General features: G+C 42.0%; 1 protein-coding gene across 5 annotated transcripts in view; it reads left to right on the forward strand.

Annotated features, from left to right (window-relative positions):
- ASTN2 (astrotactin 2) overlaps window positions 1-25132 on the forward strand; it is a 1014855-nt gene that overhangs the window by 827046 nt on the left and 162677 nt on the right. For all 5 annotated transcript variants that reach the window (XM_062207681.1, XM_062207682.1, XM_062207683.1 and 2 more), the window contains 2 exons: window positions 10177-10310; window positions 11662-11810. In XM_062207681.1, the coding sequence (XP_062063665.1) occupies window positions 10177-10310; window positions 11662-11810 (283 nt within the window). The remainder of the gene's footprint in view (window positions 1-10176; window positions 10311-11661; window positions 11811-25132) is intronic.

Genomic DNA, 25132 nt, shown 5'->3' on the forward strand with positions numbered 1-25132 from the left:
GGTAGAAGATGTATTATAAGGGAAGGGATCTGCTCCAGATTAGGAGGTTAGAGGATGCTGACTGGGACATGTGGTCTTTAAGCTGAGAGCAGTTGGATGAATAGTGGAGGAAGTTATCAGGTGGAGAAGTGCTCCCAGAAGAGTAAGTAGCATGTGAAAGCTAGAGGTGAGAAAGCTTGGAGAGTAGAAAAAGTGGAAAAGATAGAGAATAGAATGTAGAAAGGATGGTGGCAAGAGTTTATGCTGGAGGGAGAAACAAAGGCCAGAGATTTGTATGGTTGTACATCAGCACGAAGACATCCAAACGACTTAGAGTAACTAATTTGGTATGGAAGAATCTGTGGGCTGGGAGCTAGATTTGTGATGGGCTCATGTAATTAGGATCATCTAGGGCTTTGTCTGGAAGCCAGAGCTAGACATGATTTTTGCACTCATGGTGTTACCAGAAAGTCAGGGCCTCAGAGACAAGAATGTTCGACATCTTTGTTTTATAGGCAAGTTAACCAAGGCCCTAGGAAGACTGACTTGGTCAAGGTCACAGTCACTGAGGAGCTGGGAAGAACTGTCTTTCATGAGCCTCTTGGCTGGCAGAGGGCTCTGTGTCCAGGCTAGAATCAAGATTGACACAACCTGGAGAAGACTCACCAGAGTGCTAGCTCCTCAGATGACACATGGGAAAAGAAGTTACATGGACAAGTATATTGAATTTAAAATAGTTGTTTCTTGTTTGTTTATTTGAAAATCAGAGTTACAGAGAGGGAGAGACATAGAGAGATCTTCCATCTGCTGGCTCACTCCTCAGATGACCACAATGGCCAAGATTGGGCCAGATCAAGCCAGGTGCCAAGAGTTCAATTCGGGTCTCCCACATGGGTGGCAGAGAACCAAACACTTGGTCCACCTTCTGCTACTTTTCTCAGGCCATTAGCAGGAGTTAGGTCAGAAGTGGAGCAGCTGGTGACGTGAACTGGCACCCATATGGTAGGTGGCAACTTCATCTACTGTGCCACAATAGTGGCTCCTGGAAATGCTGCATTTTTTACATCACCTTCTCAAGACTTCCCAGCCATTATTAACATATTAGTGGCTCAGAAAGTGCTATATAAAACAATCTACTTAGTTTTGTTTAATGTAGTTTTTTCCAGATTGATCTGACTATAGAAAGAACCTGTATGTCCTCCTTAATTTTATTGAACTCCAAGTTAGTTAATATCCCGTTGAACTTATGTCCCTGGAAACACACTTTTGAATGTTGTTCTGAGCAAGAGAGATTTGGGACTGATGAAAACAAAGTTACCCAGTGGCCCACCTCTACTTGAGAATATATCATGTACCTCAACTACCACCAGTATTTAAGAAAAGTGATCAAGACAGAGAATAGGATTCAGCATTTAGAACCTGACCTGTATTTGAATCCAAACTCCAAATCACCCTAGATGTGTCACATTGATTAAGTTACAGGATCCTCAAACATTTTAAAATTTCAACATTTTCAAGGATCACATGGAAGCACATTCAGCTCAGCGTGGTTAAATATTTAGGCTTTCGAATTTGAGAAATGTGATTTTGAATTTTGCTCTGCTCAACAATGGCTATTTGGCCATGGAAAGGAGCCCAAGTACTCTGGGGTCTCAGTCTCACCATCTACATCATGGGAACAACCGGAGAGTATTCAATTCATGGTGTGACTGTGAAAATTAAATGAGTCGTTGTGTGTCAAACAGATAACTGTGTCTGGCATATAGAATCGTTAAAAAATACTGTTATTTTTAATGTATTAAGACCTAGTGTTTCATCTTCTACATAAAATGTTGGGAGCTGAAACATGGGAGTAACTGACAAGAAAAATAGCTCCTTGCCTAAGGATCCTATCATCCTATCATCTTGCCTCTGTGCATGTTGGGAAACAGACAGCTGACAGAGCCCTGTGCAGGAACATCTCAGTAGGTTGTATATTTATTCTCTAATATTTTTTCATTGGCGGAGGTAAGTGTGGCAAGAGGGGGGTTTGGCTGACTCTAAATGTCTTCTTCCTGTCACACAGATTAAGGAGCTGTTCTGTCAGGCTCTCATCATTCAGGAAGAATGGCTTGAAAAGTGAAGTTTATCCTGACAGGGGAAATTAGGTGTCATTTCTGTGATTTATAGAGTCATAGATTGAGCTGCACAATTCTTTATATAGGAAATGGGTCCTTGCCAGCTAGTATTTATTCACTGAATGAGGGGGATCCGAGGCTGAAAATAAGAGGTAGGTTAAAGAAGGTCAGGGGGCAAGTGTAAGATTTGGAGTTGAGTGTCTAAAGGAGACTGCTATACTGTGTCCTTTCTGGGCAAACCTGAACCAATGTCTCTGACCTCTCACATGCTCATCTGTTAAGGATTACTAGGGATAGTGGGGTTGCTGCATGTGCAGGTTGTTGGGAAGATTATGGGACTAATGGGACAGATGACCCTAGTACCAGGCTTAGACTAAGGAGATGCTTAGTAGGCTCATTATTTCACCCCCTCTTCCTTCATAACCTATAAATAGTTTCAAAGGGTTGCTTCTGTGACCTCTACAGAGAAAATGTTAGCAGGCAAGAAGTCAAATAGACTCTTTTTAGAGAAGTTTTAGCTTCCCAGCAAAATTTGAGAAAAGAAGCAGAGAGTTTCCATATACCTTTTACTGACATATACACACAGCTTCCCCTTCTATCAGCACCCCACACCAGAGTGGGATATTTGCTGTAATCGATGCATCTGCACTGCCACATCTTTATCACCCAAAGCCTGCAGCTTACATTAGGGTTCCCTCCCAGCATTGTAATTCTGAGTTTGGACAAATCGATGATGACAGGAACCACCATTATGATGTCATGACGAGCATTTTCACTTTCCAAAACATCTCCCTTTCTCTACCTGTTCATCATTCTTTCCTCCCTCACTCCTAGAAACCACTGATCCTTACTTCCTCCATAGTTTTGCCTACTGGCAGGCAATTCCAGGAAATATATACATCAGAAGAAAGCTACAAAGGAGAAATTGTGGCTGGAACTTGAGAAAAAGCAAAATCCAAGCATAAATCAAAATATTATCAGAAATAATACCGTTACTATTATCTGCATGTCCAATTTGAAGAAATTAACAGGTGACAATAAGACCCAGAGAAGAGGGGGAACTTACTGAGATCACACAGCAAATTAGAGAATATTGGAGTTTCCTGAAATTCTTCTGTCGTGCAAATAACTTAAAAGGGAATGTCTGGCTTATAGTAAACACTAGATGAATATTAAATACTACTGCCAATAGCTGAGAATATTGCTTGTGATTATAACAGTTAGGCATGTGGGATTCCACATCAGATGATATGAGCTCAAGGACTGGGTCTACCACTTTCTGTTTGGTCCCTTTAGACCTTAGTTATCTCATCTGTAAAATGGGGACAGTAACATCAGAATCTACTTACCACCTAAGGCTATTGACCAGATTGGATGAGATCATGTGTAGTGAAGTATTTACTACACTCTCAGTAAATGCTATTCATGTCCCATTAAAACTATAGTAACTTGAACCCAGGACAGAAATAATGTTGGTGTTGTGGCACAAGAGGTAGAATTGCTGCCTGCAACACCAGCATCCCATATCAGAGCATGTGTGCAAGTCCCAGATGCTCCATGTCACAACTAGCTCCCTGCTAATGTACATAGTAAGACAGCTGAAGATGGCCCAAGTATTTGGGCTCCTGTCACCCATTTGGGAAATCTGGATGAGTTCCTATCTCCTGGCTTCAGTCTGACCCAGCCTCAGCTGTTATGGCCATTTGGGGATTAAACCAATGGATGGAAGAGCTTTCTCTCTCTCTCTGTCTCTCTCTCCTTCCTTCCTTCCTTCCTTCCTTCCTTCCTTCCTTCCTTCCTTCCTTCCTTCCTTCCTTCCTTTCTTTCTTTCTTTCTTTCTTTCTTTCTTTCTTTCTTTCTTTCTTTCTTTCTTTCTTTCTTTCTCTCCCCCCTTCCACTCTATCACTACTGACTTTCAAATAAATAAAAAAGTAGCCACCATGAAGAAGGTATGCTGATGATTGAATGACAGATAACCATGGTAGAACCTATCCCAGCATTCTGGGCTGGATTAGAGATTCCTTCTGGTGTGATGGCCATTGCGATGCTTATTGTGTTCATCAATTTTGGTCTCTGCTGACCAACTAAACATACAATCAGCATGGGCTCAGCAATTGATCACCCTACAAAGCTTGGATGTCAACTGTTGTCTTCCTCCCACTTCTTTCTAGATCCCTAGAACCATCTTATTTTATACCTCCAACCACATTCTAGGCAAAATAAACAAAAAACAAAAGCAAAAGAACTATCAACATCCTCTCCTCCAAGCAGTAATCTCAATCACTTCTGAAAGGAACTCACTTCCATAGCCTGCCTCAACTCCCTTTCAGTGGCTTAGAAGGAAGTTAGCCCTTTTATGGTGGCCACATTGATGACTGTCATCTATTCTGCTAGAAAAGCACAACCACAGCAAGGGTACAAGTTTAATCCCTGGCAGAATATCCTATTCCATATTTATGGAATTTAACACCTCTTCTGGGGACTCAACCTTGTACTCTTTTTCTTGGAGCTGGGGGCACAGAGATGAATCACATATCTACTTGCCCTAGAAGAGTTCACAGTCTGATAACTGAGAAATACACATAAACAGACAAAATGCCAGAGAATGTGAAATGTGCACAATTGAATCAAAGAGAGACAAAAGAATCTCACAAAGTGTGGTAGGGTCCCAGCGGGCAGTAAAGTTTTCTAGAGTTTAACAAGGCAGAAGAAGTGGGGAAAGAGTTTTTCAGACCAAAGGCTCAGCATGAAAAAAGGCTTGTGGGTATGAAAGAGCACAGTTCTCTAACTAGTTGGGATGGGTGAATCATAGAATGGGGGCCAAGAGGGTAAAACGGGAGAAGAGCCACGGGCTGAAGAACAAAGAGCTGTGAGTGTGCCATTCATTATTGCCGGCTTTAACCAGAAGTCAGCGAAGCTTTTGAAGGGGTCAAAATAAACAAAAGGGTAGAATAAGCAGTGGCATTTTAGAAATCTGTGAGAATGTGCTGGAGAAGGTGACACTGCAGTTGGTAGACCAGTCCAGGGACCATGCCTGTAGAAGAGGAATTAGTAACCTGAACTGGGGAGACAGCAGGGAATAAGGGAAGGGAGGATAGCTTTGAGACGGACACAACGTGAGATAGAGAGGCAAGCCAGGGTTGATCTCTCTGTGTTTGACTGGAGGCACCAAATTGGCATGGGAGATCAAAGGAACATTGAGGAAAAAGAGAATCACAAACTTACACATACCTTTTCTTTGCTTTTATCATTTAGAAATTGATTTGTTTCATTCAACATCCACGGGAACCTTTAATGCAATTCAAGAAATATTGACTTAAGTTACATGCTACTTACTGTGTTAGACACTGAAATGGAGCCAAGTAATAAAAAGATAATAGTTTGTTTTATCTGTAGAAAACCTTCCTCCCCTTCATTTGTTGTATGTTGGACAACCATATGACTAAGCTCATTCGTACTATGTATATAACAAAATGCATGAGGCAATGAGTGAGGTCTCAGGACATCTTTTTGGACTTATACAGACTAACACCCTCATGCTACAGAAAATCACGATCTTTAACATTTTATCTGAGGCCGGTGCTGTGGGTTAAAGCCCTGGCCTGAAGCACAGGCATCCCATATGGGCACCATGTTCTAGTCCTGGCTGCTTCTCTTCCCATCCAACTCTCTGCTGTGGCCTGGGAGAGCAGTGGAGGATGCCCCTGCACCCACGTGGGAGACCTGGAAGAAGCTCCTGGCTCCTGGCTTCGAGTCAGCACAGTTCCAGCCGTTGCAAACATCTGGGGAGTGAACCAGCAGATGGAAGCCCTCTCTGTGTGTCTCTACCTCTCTCTGTAACTCTGTCTTTCAAATAAATAAAATAAATCTTTTAAAAAAAATCTGAAAAAATGCAGTGATTGGAAATAGAGAATGTGGAATTTAATGTATGGGCTTCCTGATGTTCTATGTAGATGGTCCCAAATATCTTAATCAAATACAGGATGTTTATTTAAAGTTGGAGATTCCTAAGACATTGTCATAATTTTTAGAGCTGGAAGGGCCCCTTCTTTTGTATTCCCACAGCCTCCTGTGTGTATTACTTCATAGTACTTGAACCGTGCTAATTGTAATTGTTTGTGTGTGTCTTTACCATGAAACCATGAATCCTTTGAAGTTAGTGACTGAGTCTCGTTCATCCCTTTTCTTCATTTCTAGATGGCATGTGGTATGCAGTAAAAAGTTCAGTCAATGTTTACTGAACTTAAACAAACCTTCGAAAATATACATTCTGCCCCCTCATTTTGCAGATGGGGAAGTTGAGGCTTAGAAAGAGGAATCACTTGTGCAATTCAAATAGGGAAGTAACAATAGAGTCAGGAATAAATCCTAGTTTATTTTGATTGCTTAACATTTTTGTGGCTCTTTTCTCCTCCTGCTCAGCTTGGTTTGCTAGCTAATTAGCCAGAAGTTGGAAGCATTTACAAGTTGTGGAAATGCAAACCTTCTTTGTTATGAAAACCAATGGCCATGCAAATGTAGCCCTCATAGTAAGTGAAGGATTTGTTTCCTAGGTCCCTTCACTTACTCAAAGCCAGAAGTCAACAATGCCTCCAGTGTAAGGTTTCATTTTCCTCCAAGAACACACACAGACACATACATACACACACAAATAAGCACATGACACAAGCGGAGCAGCTGAAAAGGATATTTTGGATGAAATCTTGGCATTTATTGTTCCTGTGTGACCTAGGAAGATCAAGGGTGCCAGGATTCAAATGGACTTCTGTTCAAGTCCCTCCCTTTTCCTCCACGTTCCTCTGTAAATAAAGACAGGACATTCATCTCTACGGGTAATTTTGAGCATTAAATGGGGGAATAGGGAAGTTTCATCACAAAGTTGTTCTATCACCTCAGGCCAGCCAACTGGCCTCTCTGAACCACTGTATCTGCATCTGTACAACGGATTAGATTAGATGATTTAGAGGCCCGTGAAGCTGGAACGTCTCATGGTCCTCCTCTCCTGGGATTTACTTGGACTCTAGATGGAGTGTTGCAAGGACTGAAGACGTAAGGAAAGAGTGATCCTGCGCTGACACGATGCTGGCTTTTGCTGCCTTGCAAGGGCTCCCTGTTTGATGTGGGCTTTTTATCAGGGTGTGTTTGTGCTCTATTCAGGGTTTGCCTGGCCATTCCACCAGTCCCCTTTCTGTTCCTCAGGGTTTTGGGAGAGAGCCAGTGAATGCAAAGACTCACAGGCAGGATTTCTTCCCAAGAACTGCCTGGATGGTGAAACGCACCAAATCCAGAGAGATTTCTTGTTTTGTTTTCCACCAAACTTAAGCTCCTATTGATTACAAAAACCACCACACACACACACACACACACACACTACACACACACACAAAACAGGATGTTCTCTCTTCCTCTGATTGCTGGAGTCCAGTGCAGTCTTACCATCTGTGTCACTTTTCCCCATGGCCCTGGATTTCACCATTACGGTAATTAAACTCTTAGTGCTGGCTGGAGATGTTACTGAGTCTTCAGCCATGAGTAGTTGTGCATGTTAATTTTACTAAAGGAGAATGAATATGTAATTGGAGGGAGAAAGCATCTGTCAGTCTGACCTCATGCTGTCACATTTGGACTCTGTCCGCATGAGGGTGCTCTCTTCTGGTGAGGGTAGAACAGATTTATTCCCAACATAGACTCTGGCATCTAGTAGGAACAGTACCGTTAACTGTGTGTCACATCCTGGCCTAGGCACTATATTTAGGATTATTCATGGAATATACTCATACTAAAAATAAATGTCTGAGCCAGTGCCATGGCTCAATAGGCTAATCCTCCGCCTTGTGGCGCCGGCACACCGGGTTCTAGTCCCGGTCGGGGCGCCGGATTCTGTCCCGGTTGCCCCTCTTCCAGTCCAGCTCTCTGCTGTGGCCTGGGAGTGCAGTAGAGGATGGCCCAAGTACTTAGGCCCTGCACTCGCATGGGAGACCAGGAGAAGCACCTAGCTCCTGGCTTCAGATCAGTGTGGTGCACTGGCCACAGCAGCCAGCCATTGGAGGGTGAACCAACGGTAAAGGAAGACCTTTCTCTCTGTCTCTCTCTCTCTCACTGTCCACTCTGCCTGTCAAACAAAAAAGTCTGAAATTGAAATTTGATTGGAAATTCTGTATTTTTATTTACTGAATCTAGCAACCTTACTTTGGATTAATTCTACTGCTCTGCATGGTTAAACAGAAAATATTTTTTTTAAAGATTTTATTTTATTTATTTGAAAGACAGAGCTACAGATAGAGGTAGAGACAGAGAGAGAGGTCTTCCATCCGCTGGTTCACTCCCCAGATGGCCACAACAGCTGGAGCTGCGTTGATCCGAAGCCAGGAGCCAGGAGCTTCTTCCAGGTCTCCCACGTGGGTGCAGGGGCCCAAGGACTTGGGCCATCTTCTACTGCTATCCCGGACAATAGCAGAGAGCTGGATCAGAAGAGGAGCAGCCGGGACTAGAACCAGTGCCCATGTGGGATGCTGGCACTTCAGGCCAGGGTTTTAACCTACTGCACCACAGCACTGGCCCCAAACAGAAAAGATTTGTATTTGAAAGTTGTAGAGATCTGGACTGGGACTCTGTTTCCACCATTTACCTACTGTGTGATCTTGGGGGAATTGCTTCACCACTCTGATTCCTAGCTTTCTCATTTGTTAATAAGAGTGATAATATCAGTATCTCAGGACTATTATGAGGATTACATTATTAATGCACTTAAAGCAACTTTTGCTATGCAATTTAGTGCTTATTGTGGTCCTTTTTATTTCTTTGGGTACTACATTTAACCCTGGAGGAGTTACATCATATGTTCATCCCTAGGAGAGAATATGGGTAAGGAATTTTCTTGTCAAAGCCTCTGAAAAACTATGATAAAGGCTTATACAATAGCATTCCTCATACATACTGTCTCCTAGATCTATTTTCTGGGTAGCAAAAGGAGGGAGACCACAGACCCACTTTATACAAACATACTGTACTTCAATCTCTTGAACCATGCACGATAGACAGAGTGACACCTGGGAAATGAAGCATTCTTGTTGTAGTAAAGGTATGACTTTCATTTAAAAATGACACAGAGAGGCAGTCACTTGGCACAATGTTTGATTTGGCAGTTTGGGATACCTGTATCCCATTTTAGAGTGCATAGGTTCTAGTCTCATTTCTATTTTTGATTCCAACTTCCTTCTAATACACACCTTGGGAAGCAGCAGGTGGTGACTCAAGTAATTGAGTCCCTACTTCCCAAATGGGAAACCCAGATTTTGTTCCTAGCTCCTGGCTTTGTCCTGACCCAGCCCTGGCGGTTGTAGGCATTTGAGGAATCAAGCAGAGAATCAGAGATAGATTATCTCTCTCTCTAATAAATTAAGTAGTAAAGAAAAAACACACAGAAAGTGAAAAAAAAAAAAAAAAGAAAACTCAAAGAATGGGCAAGATATGTACCTGGCAAAGGAGTAAAAGACCAACATTTTCTAGAATCTTTAAGTTTCAGAGAACTGTCGTAGATTCTGAATCCCCAGTGCCTTGAATTGTCAGTGTGAATGGAGAAAATAAATCACACCATTCACTCAAGCATCAAGCACACACCCATTTTCCACACCTGAGCCAGAGGGTGGGGCAGAAAGAAGGTAATGTTTGTGTCCTGTCCTTAGCTGAACTAAAGAAATGTCTTCCACTTCCTAGCTCTGAACCACAGGCAACTTACTATATGCCTCAATTTTCCAATCTATTAAGTGGGAAATGCTAATATCTATTGTATGGGATTGTTGTAAGGATTAAGAAGTTAATACGGGTAGAGTGCCAAGCCTAGGAGAAATTCTAAATGGATGCTGTTACTATTATGTCTCAATAATCATTCTGGCTGCTGAGTATTGAATGGTTTGGGATAGGTGTTGGGGGGAGGTAGGATGATAGGAATTTAGGCAAAATATGGTATCCTGTGCCTAGAAGAGCTGCTCTATAGCATTGGTTGGCTACCATTAGGCCATTACCACCTTTATTCTCAGCCTCCATCATGTTGGTCTTTTCTGTCCTCTTTGTTTTCCAGGCCTTCAAGAGTGCACTGATGAGTTCCTATTGGTGTTCAGGGAAAGGGGACGTGATCGATGACTGGTGCAGGTGTGATCTCAGTGCCTTTGATGCCAGTGGGCTCCCCAACTGCAGCCCCCTTCCACAGCCAGTGTACGTATGTATGGCCCCTCTTCCTTTGGCCACCACTTTTCGTGGATTCACACTCCTGTCTGCCAGGCCAGGCCATGAGTTGCTTCTGTTCCCATGGTGTCTGTCCAGATCCCTGAAGTTTCTGGAGCCTACCTCCTTCTTTGAGAAAGAAAGGAGTTTTGGCAGAACAGAAACTTGGTACAAGGATAGGCACTGACATTGTAGCCTGGGCTATTTTAAATGATGCCACTCTGTCTATCATTTCTTCCTTCACTCAAGCATTCATCAGAGGTCTATTGGATGTCTACCTCTCCTACAGAACTCCTATAGAACCTCTCCTATAGAACTTTATTATATTAATTTGCTCAGCAATTTTGAAAACCTGATGTGTGTCAGTGATTGAGGAATATATCAGTGGACAAGTGGGGATAGTTGTGTACTTAAGGAGATGACAACTTGGGGGGAAGGGTGCAGGACAGATGCCAGAGTGAAAACAGGAAAAGAAAAGTATAGACTTGGAAATTTAAATTGGAAAAATATAAAAGATAAGAGGTGTGCCAATAGGGAGAATTATGGGGGCAATAGTCAGGGAAACCTCTTTAGGAGCTCTGCATTACAGCAGGAGTCAGCCAGACAACAAGTGGCGGAATCACATTTCAGGGGGAGGGAACTATCTGCAAAGGCCCTGATATAGGACATTTACCGTATGTAGGGATAAAAGAAGGTCACCTTGATTGGAGGAGTGTGACTAAGGGGGAGAATGCTTGATGTATTTTTTTTAAAGGTTGATTTATTTATTTGAAAGGCAGAGTTACAGAGAGGCAAAGAAAGAGAGAATGAGAGAGAGAGAGAGAGAGGAAGAGAGAGAGAAAGCAAGAGAGAGAAAGTGAGAGAGGAAGAGAGAGAATGAGAGAGAGAGAGAGAGAGAGAGAGAGAGAGGAGAGAGAAAGCAAGAGAGAGAAAGCGAGAGAGAGAAAGTGAGAGAGAAAGCGAGAGAGAGAAAGCGAGAGAGAGACAGACAGAGAGAGAATTCTTATATTGGTTCACTCCCCAGATGGCCACAGTGGTCAGAACTGCGCCAATCGAAAGCCAGGAGCCAGGAGTTTTTCCAGGTTTCCCACACGGGTGCAGGGGCCCAAGGACTTGGGCCATCTTCTATTGCTTTCCCAAGCCATAGCAGAGAGCTGGATTGGAAGTGGAGCAGCTGGGACTTGAACTGGTGCCCATATGGGATCCTGGCTCTGCAGGCAGCGGCTTTGCTTGCTACACCACAGCAACGGCCCCTCTGCTTGATCTTGCTACATGCAGACTTTTTTTTGGGTCCAACAGTGGTGGCTGGAAAGCAAGTGACTTTCCTTTTCACCCCCTGCAGGCTGCGGCTGTCCCCAACTGTTGAACCCTCCAGCACTGTGGTCTCCTTGGAGTGGGTAGATGTTCAGCCGGCTATCGGGACCAAGGTTTCTGATTATATTCTACAGCACAAGAAAGTGGATGAATACACAGACACTGACCTGTACACAGGTAGGTGGATGCCTTTCCATTTTGTTGGGATAATATGCTGGAGGAGAGAAACTGGGGTTATCTAAAGGCTTTAGATATCATCTTTAGATGTTGTCTGTATTGAGAAGGCATTGCTGATTGTGAAGTGATTCTCTGTTTTTTTAAAATATCTGTTTATTTGAAAGGGGAAGAAGAGAAAGAGGTTGTTCATCTGCTCTTTCAGTTTCCAAATGCCCACCACAGCCACAGCCAGCACTGTGCCAGACTGAACCCAGAAGCCTGGAAATCATTCTAGGATTCCCACATGGGTGGAAAGGCCCCAAGTACTTAAACCATAGCATGCTGCCTTCCAGGGTGTATTAGGAAGCTGGTCAGAAGTAGAACTAGTATTCAAACTCAAGGACTCTGATATGGGTGTCCCAAGCATCATTTTTTTTAAACTTTTATTTAATAAATATAAATTTCCAAAGTACAGCTTATAGATTACAGTGGCTCCCCTCCCATAATTTCCCTCCCACCCTCAACCCTCCCATCTCCCGCTCCCTCTCCCATCCAATTCACATCAAGATTCATTTTCAATTATCTTTATATACAGAAGATCAATTTAGTATATACTAAGTAAAGATTTCAACAGACTTGCACCCACACAGACACACAAAGTATAGAGTACTGTTTGAGTAGTAGTTTTACCATTAATTCGCATAGTACAACACATTAAGGACAGAGATCCTACATGAGGAGTAAGTGCACAGTAACTCCTGTTGTTGACTTAACAATTGGCACTCTTGCTTATGGCGTCAGTAATCTCCCTAGGCTCTTGTCATAAATTGCCAAGGCTATGGAAGCCTTTTGAATCCGCCAACTCTGATCTTATTTAGACAACGTCATAGTCAAAGTGGAAGTTCTCTCCTCCCTTCAGAGAAAGGTACCTCCTTCTTTGATGGCCCCGTTCTTTCCGCTGAGATCTCACTCACAGAGATCTTTCATTTAGGTGTTTTTTGTTTGTTTTGCCACAGTGTCTTGGCTTTCCATGCCTGAAATACTCTCATGGGCTTTTGAAATACTCTCAAGGGCTTTTTAGCCAGATCCGAATGCCTTAAGGGCTTACCAAGCATCATTTTAACCACCATGTCCTCTCCAATTTTTAAAATGTTTTAATTTTTTTTTTTTTTTAATTTGAGAGACAAAGTGACACAAAGATTATCTTACATTGGCTGGTTCACTCCCCAAATATACACAATAGTGCATCTGGGCCAGGCTGAAGCTAGGATCCTAGAACTCAATCCAGTCCCCCACATAGGTGGCAGGGACTCAAGTACTTAAGTTATCATCTGTTACCTCCTAGGTTCTGCATTAGCAGTAGCTGGATTGAAAGCAGAGGACACTGGACTTGAACCAGGGACTCCAATATGGGATGTGGACATCCCAAGTGTCAGTTTAAGCGCTGTACCAAATGCCTACCCCTAATGATTTTCTGGTGTCTAACCTGTGTGCCACTTGTGTTTTTGTTTTGTTTTGTATGATTTTGAGCAAAGAAGGATAGCAAGCTGTGGTTGAAAGGAATTTCTAATGCTGTGAGTTGGATCTTCAAAACCATACGTCAGAATCAGCTGATTCTCTGCTTGGGAAGGCCTATAGGTGTCATGTTTGAAGAGCTTGGTTTGTAAATATATGACCTCTGGGACTGAGATGAGGAAATATAAACAATTGCCTTTCCTAGTGAGATATACTGAAATATATACTGAAATAGTCTTCATTAACTGGTGCTGAGGAGGAGAGAGTTAGAAATGTTCCAAGCATGCAGGTATTTGAGAAAGGTGGCTTTAGAAAGGTTACCCTTGGTTCCAACTCAGTATATAAGTTCTCTTACATCCCTACCAACAAGCTAAGCACTCACTTGTGATCTGTGCTGGGGGCTTATGTTCTCTGCTGTCAAAACTTTCATTCAATTATTATTATTATTATCATTACTATTATTATTATTATCTACAGCCATAAGATATGGCTTGGGCATACCTTTCCTGTGGCAGGCACTCAACTAAGAGCTATGTTCAATATCTCCATGAATGTATGAACTTTAGGAGGGTTGATGTTTATTGTTCCTATTTCATGGATAAGAAAATTAGATGAATCTAAGTTTATCCAGCTAATCATGTCTCCTTAAGTTCACAGCTTAATCTCAAGCTGAAACTGGGCTATTGAAAGAATAAAAGAAGTAAAATTGCTCATTTATTTGTCCAATTACAATATAAATTTGAAGAAGGACACATGGCTTGTCTGTATTAATCGTGGTTGAATTCCTGACACCTACCAAAAAGCCTGATATTCAAATACTTGTTTGGGGTCCATAGCTAAGCTTTCTTTTCTCTTAGTGCTTCTGTTTATCTTGCCATCAGGATTATTATAATATCAATAAATGAGTTATAGAATATTTCTAGTTTTTATTTTCTGAAATTTTATTTCTTCTCAAAAAGAATCAGTTTGGTTAGCATTATTTAGTAAAACTTAGTAGTGGTGTTTCTTCCTTCTTGGGTAGATTTCACCAGTGAAGCCATCTGGGCCTGGATCTTTTCTTGTAAGGTTTTTAACTACTAGTTTAATTCTTTAATGATCACAGGGATATCCAGACTGCTTATTTCTTTGTGAGTGGCCTTTTAGCAACTTCCGTGTTCATGGAATTTGTCTGCTTCATTTAAGTTATCAAACTTACTGGCATAAGTTTCTCATGATATTCCATTGTCATTCTTTTAATACATGCTTAATAAATCTAGAGATATCACTCTCATTTTTAATATTGGTAATCTGTGTCATCTCCTTTATTGATCAGTCCAACCAGACAGTTATGAAATTTATCTTCTCAAAGAATCAGCTTTTGGTTTCTCTGTTGTTTCACATTTCATTAATTTCTGTTTTGATCTTTATCATTTCCTTCTTGAAGCTTTCGTTTGGCTTACTTTTGGGTTAGTTTACTCCTTTTTTTGTATTTTTAAATGCTAGTGGAGGTTATTGATTTCAGACCTTTTGTGTAATATAGGTATTTGCTTTATCACTTTGGTGGTATTCCACAGATTTTGTTATAGTGTATTTCTGTTTCCACTCAGTTCTTTCTAATTTCCCTTTGTTTTCATTTTTGTTCCAAGGATTATGTAGAAATGTGTCACATGGTTTCAGGGGGATTTTTGAGATATCTGTTATTGATTTTTAATTTGATTCTTCTGTAGTTAGATAATATATATTTTTAAAACATTAAACATTTAACTTTGTTTTTTGAGATCAATTTGATTATCTAGAATGTGGTCTATCCTTGTATTCAGTGTCTGCTTTAAAATAATGTATCTACGGAGACAATGTTGCATAGCAAGCAAAGCCACCTCCTGTGATGCCAGCATCCTATGTGGGTGCCCATTCCTGTTCTAGTTGTTTCACTTTTAACCCTCTCCCTGGCTAATGGCCAAGGGAAAGCAGCAGAAGATGGCCCAAGGAAAAAAAAAAAATATATATATATATATATATATATATATATTTGAAGATTTATATATTTATTTGAAAGGCAGTGTTACAGAGAGAGAGAAGGAGAGACAAAGAGAGAGAGTGAGAAAGATCTTCCATCTGCTAGTTCACTCCCCAAATGGGCAGAACAGCTGGAGCTGAGCTGATCCAAAGCCAGGAGCCAGGAGCTTCTTCCGGGTCTCTCACATGGTTGCAGGGGTCCAAGCACTTAGGCCATTTTCCACTGCTTTCCCAGGCCATAGCAGAGAGCATGATCGGACAAGGAGCAGCTGGGACTCGAACTGGCGACCATATGGGATACCAGCACTGCCGGAGGTAGATTAACCTATAGTGCAATAGTGCTGGCCCCTCAGGCAATTCTTTACATGCTATACCATGGCACCGGCCCCAAGAATATATCTTCTACTATTTATGGGGAGGGTGTCCTGTAAACACCAGTTGGATCCAATTAATGGTTTTTGTTTTTCAAGTCTTTTAAAGCCTTTCTGATTTTTTTTTTATGTTCTTCTTTTAGCAAAAATTGAGATAATGGCATTGAAATCCCTGATGATAATATTGGATTTTATCTGTTTCTCCTCTAGTTCTATCAGTTTTTATTTTCTGTAATTGCAATTTCTGCTATTAAGTTTATTTTATTTTATTTTTTCTTTATTTTTCACAGGCAGAATTAGACAGTGAGAGAGAGAGACAGAGAGAAAGGTCTTCCTTCCATTGGTTCACCCCCCAAATGGCCTCTATAGCTGGCGCACTGTGCCGATCCGAAGCCAGGAGCCAGGTGCTTCCTCTTGGTCTCCCATGCGGGTGCAGGGCCTAAGCACTTGGGCCATCCTCCACTGCCTTCCCGGGCCACAGCAGAGAGCTGGACTGGAAGAGGAGCAACTGGGACAGAATCCGGCGCCCCAACCAGGACTAGAACCTGGGGTGCTGGTGCCTCAGGCGGAGGATTAGCCAAGTGAGCTGCAGCACTGGCCAAAAAGTAAAATTTAAAAAAATAAAATAAAGTTTATAGCATTGAAATTTTCATCTCCTTCCGATGAACTGATCTTTTTAAATTATGAAATGGTCTTCTATAACCTTGTGATATTCTTTGCTCTGAAATCTACTTTATCTAGTGTTATAACTAGTCTAACTTCTTTCTGATTAATATTATTCTATCATTACCAATTATCTTACTTTTCTGATATTTGTGCCTTTATAGTTAGGTGTATTTTTGTAGACATCATAAAGTTGGATTTTTTTCTTTTTTTCCAGTATGACTTTCATAACATATTAAGGTATTTAGACTATATTAAATGTGATATTAGTATGGTTGGGTTTAAATTTATAATCTTAGTATTTGTTTTCTGTTGTCTCATATTGCTTAGTTTCTCTTTGCCTTTTTATCTGTCTTCCTTTGGGTTATTTTTAAGATTCCATTTTACCTTTGTTGATGGTTTTTAGTTACAATTCTTTCTTATTAGTTTAACATTACTTTGGGGTTTACAGCAGGAATATTCAGCACATCACTGTGTACCTTCAAGTGATATTATAGTACCTCATGTACAGTATGGGAAATGGGAGCCTTATAATATTATACTTTTATTTCTCTCTTCTATGCTTATGTATATTTTTTTGAGATTTAAAAGCAAGATTTATTAGAGTCAAAGACCTCCAGCCAGAGTGGCATGGAGGGGATGTATATGTGTTTTTGTCACAGATATTGTTCATACATATATTAGAAATTTTGCAATTCATTTTTATTATTTTTATGTAGTCTATTATTTTTAAAGATATTTAAGCAATAAGGTATTTAATATGTTTTCCTAAGTGATACCACTCTCTGAGTACCAGTTTCATCTTGTTTCATTTTCCTTCTGCATAAAGGATGTCCTTCACTATTTCTCACACTTCCTATCAGTTCGTGGTGATCTTTCTTATGTTGCTTTTGAAAGATACTTTTTCTGGCCAGTGCCGCACGCAGCTCACTAGGCTAATCCTCCGCCTGCGGCGCCAGCACACCAGGTTCTAGTCCCGGTCGGGGCACCGATCCTGTCCCGGTTGCCCCTCTTCCAGGCCAGCTCTCTGCTATGGCCCGGAAGTGCAGTGGAGTATGGCCCAAGTGCTTGGGCCCTGCACCTCATGGGAGACCAGGAGAAGCACCTGGCTCCTGCCTTCGGATCAGCACAGTGTGCTGGCCACAGCGCGCCGGCCGCGGCGGCCATTGGAGGGTGAACCAACGGCAAAGGAAGACCTTTCTCTGTCTCTCTCTCTCACTGTCCACTCTGCCTGTCAAAAAAAAAAAAAAAAAAAAAAAAGATACTGTTTCTGAGTGTAGTATTCTATGTAGACAGATGTGTCTCCTAGTAATTTGTAGATGTTGTTCATTTGTCTTCCTGGTTGCAGTGTTGCACATGAGAAATCTCCCATAATTTCTAAACTTGTTCTCCTGTATGTGCATACCCTTCTGGCAGTTTCTAAGATTTTCTCTTCATTACTTATTTTCAGCAATTTATTATTTCTTGTGTTGGGCATTTTTTGAATTTCTTGGATCTAGGGTTTATAATTTCATCACTTTGGGAAAAATTTTGGCCATTGTTTTGCCAAATATTTTTTTCTTTCTCCCCATTTTCTTCTCCTTCAGTGATTCCAATTACATGTGTATACAACCACTTGAAATCGCTACTCATCAGCTAAAAAAAATCTCTCTTCTCTATTCCATGTTGGAAAGTTTGTTCCTTTTTAAATATTTATTTATTTCAAAGGGAGAGAGAGAGAGAAACAGAGATAGCTTCCCTGTGCTGGCTCACTCACTCCCCCAAATACCTACAGCAACCTGGGGTAGGCCTGGCTGAAGCCAGGAGCCTGAAACGTCATCTGAGTCTGCCATATAGGTGGCAAAATCCCGGATACTTAGGCCTTTATCTACTACCTCCTAGAAGAATTAGCAGAAAAGTGGATTGGAAGTGCAGAATAGCCAAGACTTGAACCAGGAGCACTGATATGAGATGGGCATTCTAAGTGGTGGTTTAGCCAACCACATCACAACATTTACCCCCTCAATAGTTTCTTATGCCCTGCTTTTACTTCCTTCTGCAAAATCTAATCTATTGTTAATCCCATCTGGTGACTTCTTCATCTTGGACATTTTAATTTTATCTTTAGAAGTGAAATTTGAGCCTTGTTGATATATTCTACATTTGAACTTTTTTTCTACTTGTGGAATATAATTACAGTAAATTATAATGTTGTTTTCTTTTTGTTGTTAAAAAAGGGTTATTTATTTATTTATTTGAAAGTCAGAGTTACACAGAGAGAGAAGAGAGGTAGAGAAACTGATCTTCCATCTGCTAGTTCACTCCCCAGATGACCACAATGGCCAGAGCTGGGCTGATCAGAAGCCAGGAGCTTCATCCGGTTTTCCCATGTAGGTACAGGGGTCCAAGCACTTGGGCCACCTTTTTTTTTTAAGATTTATTTATTTACTTGAAAGTCAGTGTTAAACAGAGAGAGAAGGTGAGGCAGAGAGAGAGAGAGAGAGAGAGAGAGAGAGAGAGGTCTTCCATCCACTGGTTCACTCCCCAGTTGGCCACAATGGCCAGAGCTGTGCCAATCCGAAGCCAGGAGCCAGGAGCTTCCTCTAGGTCTCCCACACAGGTGCAGGGGCCCAAGGACTTTGGCCATCTTCCACTGCTTTCCCAGGCCATAGCCAAGAGCTGGATCTGAAGTGGAGCAGCCAGGACTTGAACCAGTGCCCATACGGGATGCCGGCACTTCAGGCCACAGCTTTACCTGCTATGCCACAGCGCTGGCCCCAAAATGTTGTTTTCTAACCCCAACATCTGTATAATTTTTTTCTTCAAAGAAAGATTTATTTATTTATTTGAAAGGCAGAGTTATAGAGAGGCAGAGAGAGAGAGAGAGAGAGAGAAAGAGAGAGAGAGAAGTCTTCCATCTGCTGCACTGATCCAAAGTCAGGAGCCTAGAGCTTTCCCTGGGTCTCCCATGTGGGTGCAGTGACCAAGGACTTGGGCCATCTTCCACTGCTTTCCCAGGCCATAACAGAGAGCTAGATAAGAAGTGGAGCAGCCAGAACTCGAATTGGTGCTCATAGGGGATGCCGGTAGTGCAGACGGCAGCTTTACCTGCTATGCCACAGTGCCAGCCCCATCTGTATCATTCTTGATCAGATTAAACTGATTCTTTTCTTCATTCTGGGTTGCATTTTCTTCCTCCTCTGCATGCCAGGTGATCTTTGATTGGATGCCAAATGTTCTGATTGTTGCCTTGTCGGATATTTTTGTATTCCTAAAAATATTTTTAAACTCAGTGCTTGGAGGCAGTTATTTGGAAACACTTTAATTCTTTTAGATCTTGCTTTTAAATTTTGTTAGTTGGAACCAGAACAGTGTTTAGTCTAGGGCTAATTATTCCATACTACTAAGGAAGACTCTTCCATGTACTCTACACAATAGCATATGAGTTATTAGATTTTCCACTATGACTGGTAGGAAACAGGAATTTTGGTCCTTGTATGAGGCTGGGCGCTGTTCTTGATAATCCTGTTGGATCCAGTATTTCCTATATCAATCACTACTCCCATTTTTTTCTCTGTGTAGCTTTCTCTTTTCCATTGCTCTGTCCTGCTTGCTATAGTTACTTTGGTCTCTCTGGACTCAGAACTGTGATTTCATAATTTAGGGAATCTGTCACCATCCTTTCTCCGTGCACAGTAGCTTGGAATCTTTGTAAAGACAATAGGAATTTTTAGGATTCACATGATTTTTTAACTTTCAGGATCTCTATCCTTTGTTGCCTGATTTTCAGTTGTTTGAAAATTTGTCTTATCTATTTTCTGTGTATTTTTTAAAACTTCATTTAAATTTCAGCAGTAAGGAAAGTAAATCTGATCTATCTAGCCCCAAAATAGAAATTTAAGATTCTTCTTCATTCTCCAGGAAACCATGCTCTCATCCAACAATTTCTTTTTCAGTTGAGGTCAAATATGCTTCTTTTTGGTTTCCTGGTGTCGTCTCCCAATACAGTTCTGACCTTTTCTTCCTATAGCCATTCAGAAAGTTGAAGACAATGACGTATCTACCTCCATCTCTACAGGTTCTTTAAATCCTTCCTTGTGAATTTTGACTTTCATACTTCACATTATCTAATATTTGAATTCTTGGATGGAATACAAAGAAACAAGTGTGTGTGGTTTTTTTTGTTGTTTTTTTTTTTTTTTTTTTTTGACAGGCAGAGTGGACAGTGAGAGGGAGAGACAGAGAGAAAGGTCTTCCTTTGCCGTTGGTTCACCCTCCAATGGCCGCCGCGGCCGGCACACTGTGGCCGGCGCACTGCGCTGATCTGAAGGCAGGAGCCAGGTGCTTCTCCTGGTCTCCCATGAGGTGCAGGGCCCAAGCACTTGGGCCATCCTCCACTGCACTTCCGGGCCATAGCAGAGAGCTGGCCTGGAAGAGGGGCAACCGGGACAGAATCCGGCACCCTGACCAGGACTAGAACCCGATGTGCTGGTGCTGGCGCCGCAAGGCGGAGGATTAGCCTGTTGAGCCACGGCACCGGCCAATGTGTGTTTTTATAATTAGGATCTTCCCACAGTCCCTGTCATACATAGATGTTCAGCATTAGCTGAATTGATTTGTATATGGGTAGGCATATGCATGTCTTAAATTTTCAACTCTGACATGAACTTGTTGAGCACCATATAGTCCTTTGAAATCTTCAGTAATCCCAGATACCAGATGAGTATGTAATAAGCCTTCTAAAATGTACCATTACCAACTGATACTGTAGTTGATTGGTGGTGAGTCTCTGAAAATTCACCTATTCTATTTGCCTTCAGATCATGTTTCAATCCTCTGGAAAATGAACTTGGTCCATATTTGAATCTTTGAGTTCATTCACTTGAATATTAAGTAGTACATAGTCTTAATTAGTGAATATGAACTTTATAAAACGTGGCTTCTGGTTGCAGTTTCCACCACTTCTTACCTATAGACCCAGGGCCAATCAATATCTTCTATAGGTCTCACTTTGCTTTTCTATAGAATGAGGAAAATAACACCTACCTTAGAAGCTCTTTTGAAGATCAACTGTAGCACAGTTTTTGGGACAATATTAGGAAATCATACATTTTAGTTTTTTTTTTCCTTATTTCCATGATTTTTAAAAAAATTTAAAAAGGAAAGTAAATATTAAGAAGAAAGCAATAAAGTTAGATTTCAGACTTGTTTTGGAGAGACAGTTAGGCTTACTTACACATTTGGCCAGGTGAGGCCAGAATAGGGAAATGTGGTCTTTCTCCTTTGATCTGTCTGGAGTTTTGCTGGCAGCCAAATCTAGTGCTAGAATTATTTATTCATGAGCTAACGTGCACTGTGCATAGCCATAGGTGCATACATCTGTCTCTCTCCTGTGTGCACACACGAAGACACACATACACACTGTATGATTGCCATCTGTTCCACATCTTTTGAACAAACTTAAAATGCTCACTCTCCCTCCATGTCTCCTACCACTGCCCCCCTCTACTGGGTTTGGCACGCTCTATGTTTCCTTCAGAGTAGCCATTGCTGCATCAGCTCTGGGACTCTGTTAGGAAAGCCAAGCATAAGCAGCCTCCTGTTCCAGTTGTTTTGAGCAGAGTCGGGGCTTGTTTTTGGGGGGTGGCTGAATTCCCCGCACGCTAATCTGTCATCAGTATTAAAAACAGACGTCTGGTTCTCCCACATGGCCTCATCAGAGCAATTGGCATGAGTTTCAGCCTCTCGGGCAGGGTAGACACCGGAGGATGGAAGTGGGGGGTGGGGGGTGAGGCACAAGCAGACTTAATGAATCCAAATCCCCTGTTTGACCTATGGAGAAAAAAGCTCAGAGGAGGGACTTGTCCAGATTACCCACATAGTATGTTTGTTATGGAGCCAGAGCTAGGACTGGGAGGTCTCGTTTCTTTTCTTTCCTTCCCCGCCAAGTCCAGAGATCTTTCCACCAGTCTATATTACCCTTGGTATGATTTGCTGTGGTTGGGAATACACATAAAGGTAGATGGTAGATAAGGGGATATTGGCCTTTTGTGTGTCTGGGCAGAAAATATTATCTGGCCTCCCAATCACATCTAGAGGGCTTTGATCTTGTAGGATATATAGTCATTTCTTTATCTACTTTCCTATATGCCAGCTTCTTAAAGCCCCAGAAGTTCAGAGTAGAAGGACCTTGAAGACTTCATCTATATCCTCTTTGTAAAGATCTCAAAAATGGAGGCAAAATGGGTAAGGGTCCTAGCCAACTTCGTGTCTCCTGCTTTCCAGTCTGGTGATATTTGCACCAGACCCCCATGCATATTCTTTGGTCATTTGCTGTTACTCTGCTGCATTTTAAAAAATCTTTTAAGAATAAGAAACTTCACTCTTTAACCATGGGAGCCCAGCTTCAGCTTGTTTGGCTCAGTGTTGGAAGGTCAGCTGACTCTGCTGCCCCCACAGAGGCAACAGGCCCTTTCCACCATCCCCCACATCTCTTCAAAAAGACAGCCACATCTGGAGCCGGTCAGTGTCCCTCTCTGTCCTGGCATCTGGGAGCCTGATGGGCCTCGTCCCAGCTGATCAGTACCAGGTTTGCCTCCTGCTAGCCCTCAACTCCTGCCTCTGTTTCTTTTCTCTGTACATTCCTGACTCTTTCTCTATCTCTCTCCTGTCTTTTATTTCTTTATGTATGTATTTATGAAGAAAACAACAAAATTAGATTTTTCTTTTTTGTAGATTTATTAATTTGAAATGCAGAATGACAGAGAGAAAGAGAGAGAGATAGTGATAGAGATAGAGGTAGAGAGAAAGGGACAGGAAGAAAGAGAGGGAGAGGGGAGGAGAAGGACAGAAAGAGAGAATCTTCCCTCTGCTAGTTCACTCCCTTTTTGCAACACCTGGGGCTGGCCCAGCCTGCAAAAAGGAGCCAGGAACTTCATCCAGGTTTCCCATATGGATGACAGGGACCCAAGCTCTTGGGCCATCCTCTGCTGACTTCCCAGGCACATTAGCTAGACTTGGGCTCCAATGTAAGGTGTTAGCATTGCAAGCAGTGTGTTAACCTGCTATGCTACAACATCTGCTCCATGATACAGTTCTTGCAATACATCTCTTTGTCTCCTTTTTTCCCCTCATGTCACTTTCTATCCATGTCTCAGCCTTTTTTTGTTGTTTGTTTCTCTCAGCTGACTCAAGTATAAGCATCTAGACTCGATCTAGGTCAAGATCAGAATGATCCAAGGATATTTCTACTTACTCCCAACCCTGTACTATGTCTTCTGCCCTCCCTGGTACAGTAAGTTTAATCCACAGTCCGAAAGATGCCCCTCCCCTGCAATGTCCGCATGCCATCCAGAGTTAGACCTTAGAATAATGACCTTCACCTCAATGCCCACATACCATTCCATAATCCAAAGATGACCTTCTCGACTGGATGGGAGCCATTTTGGAGGTGACTCTGTGTGGGAAATAACTCAAAGCAAAGAACACTAGTGCCTTTCTCCTCAGGGAGCTGAGGGGACTGTGACAGCAGGGGCTGTGATGGAGCAGTTACATTGGAGGTGTTTATGAAATCCTGTGGAAATTACTCATAGTTCCTCAAGCAGCACAGACCATGGCTGAACCATGCTCTTTGTCTGAGAAACTAGAGGGGCTCTCACCCATCTGTTGTTTGCATGGCCTGGGAGGGAGGTGATGTCACTGGAGACTAGGCTCTACTCCCTTAGCTAGATGGAGGTGGTGGGGAGTGGGGGGTGGTGGGCAGGCAATGGAAATATGTTCTACAGGGTGAGGTACAAACCAACATGACTGCAAACATCTGGAACTGATATTAAGGCCTAAGAAAATGTTTCTGTCATTCCAGCTGCTTTTCGGGTGAGAGGTTTCTGAAGTCAAGGGCCACCAAGAAAAGGTACTTGGAGAGTTTTAATTCAGTCCATCCCCCCATGTCACCCAGCCTGCCTTCTCCAAATCACAGAGCTCTTTACAGGTGACAAAGCACACTCTTGTGTGTGAAGCTCTTTCTCTTGTTCAGGCATTCCAGTCCAGGCATGGAATAGCAACAAGACAGACCTGCTTCTTTCTCCCATGGAGCTTATAATAAGTACTAGGAGGAGCACAGCTTAGCAAGGCATTGCTGTGATAGCTGGATAGAGCCTGAAATAACTCAGGTGCTAGAGGAGACAGGGGATGGGGCAGTTTCTGGTCCAAATAGGCTCCGTAAAGGTTATGTGGTGGAACTATTTGAAATTCTGGTTCCAGTAGAATCAATTTCTCATACTCAAGACTGCCAGCCTCCCTTTTGAAGATCACTCCCTGACTAAAAACACTGAGCTTGAGATTTCACTTCCTCTTTGCTGCCATCTGTTGTCATTCCTGTCCTTGGTAGCAGCTGACCACTAGAGAGACAAAGAGAAAACTGTGTTCTCCTCCACATTCCCAAAATCAGGCACTCTTTGTTGGGATGAGGGCATGCCAAGTGGCATCTTAACCACTGTGCAAATACTCACCCCCGCTTAGATTCCTTGTCATTATCCTCTAAACCCATGACAGCCCATCCCTGCTTCATTCACAATCTCCCACATAACAATTTTAAGTCCATATGCTTCTTTATGCTTATTCTTCCACTTTCTTCCTGATATAATGTGAGAGGTGCCCAACCTACTCTGTGAAGTTATTGCTTCTATTGTCGTATTACTTATACTTTCCAAATTTATTAGAAACTACAAATAAATTTTCTCCATGTAGCCTATTTTAGTAGATTATGTTTAGCTATCATTTAAATTTGCTCACAAACTTTTCTTCTTCCTCTTCCCTCCCAAA

The sequence above is a fragment of the Lepus europaeus genome, chromosome 12 (genome assembly GCF_033115175.1).
Source record: "Lepus europaeus isolate LE1 chromosome 12, mLepTim1.pri, whole genome shotgun sequence".
In the NCBI taxonomy this organism is placed as follows: Eukaryota; Metazoa; Chordata; class Mammalia; order Lagomorpha; family Leporidae; genus Lepus; species Lepus europaeus.